At 55.4% G+C, this 837-nt stretch overlaps 1 protein-coding gene across 1 annotated transcript in view; it reads left to right on the forward strand.

Annotated features, from left to right (window-relative positions):
- The window catches only part of MYH14 (myosin, heavy chain 14, non-muscle), a 77,206-nt gene that overhangs the window by 66,985 nt on the left and 9,384 nt on the right, over positions 1-837 (forward strand). The window contains 1 exon segment of the mRNA XM_010849644.1: positions 44-205. Within this exon segment, the coding sequence (XP_010847946.1) occupies positions 44-205 (162 nt within the window).

An 837-nucleotide genomic window follows, 5' to 3' on the forward strand; every position in this document is an offset into this window, starting at 1 on the left:
TCCTGTCCCCTGAGCCCGCCCCTCCCGACCTCCCCTCTCCCAGTTGAGGGACGCAGAGGTGGAGCGCGATGAGGAACGCAAGCAGCGTGCTCTGGCCGTGGCCGCCCGCAAGAAGCTGGAGGCCGAGCTGGAGGAGCTGAAGGCTCAGACCACAGCGGCCGGGCAGGGCAAGGAGGAGGCAGTGAAGCAGCTTCGCAAGATGCAGGTAAGGGGTGGGGCTTAAGCCGCGGAAAGGGGAGGCCCCGCCCTCGCTCCGGCTCCCAAACCAGCTCGGACCCCGCCCTTTCGATCCCAGGAGCAGCACCCACGTTAGACAACAGCTCTATCCATGCCCCAAAGGCTCATTTGGTTCTTTTTATATTTTTTAGTTCCTTTATTTAAATTGCTTAATCTTTGGGACTTCTTTGCGGCCCAGTGATGAAAACTCTGCGCTTTCACTGTAGAAGGCACAGGATTGATCCCTGGTCAGGGAACTAAAATCCCACATGCCGCTGGATTGGGACATAAATAAATAGTTGCCAGGTAGCAAAGTGGCCGAAAGTGTAAACGCCAGGGTCAGGCAGCCTAGGTTAAGATCGTGACTGTGCCACTCACCACCCTGAGTGCACTGCTGAACCTCTCTGTGCCTCAGTTTCTCCATCTGTAAACTGGGTAGGAAAATAGTCCCCACCAACTGGAGTTGTGAGGATTAAAGTTTTCAGTATGTGTACAGAGTAGCGACTGGCCCAAGGTAAGTGATCGGTGTTTTCCATCACTTTTTTGTGGCCAAGCTGCTTGACTTGAGGATGTTTGTTCCCCCACCAGGGATCGAACCCGCGCCCCCTGCAGTGGAAGCGC

The sequence above is a fragment of the Bison bison genome, unplaced genomic scaffold (assembly GCF_000754665.1).
Source record: "Bison bison bison isolate TAMUID 2011002044 unplaced genomic scaffold, Bison_UMD1.0 scf7180017864285, whole genome shotgun sequence".
Lineage (NCBI taxonomy): Eukaryota > Metazoa > Chordata > Mammalia > Artiodactyla > Bovidae > Bison > Bison bison.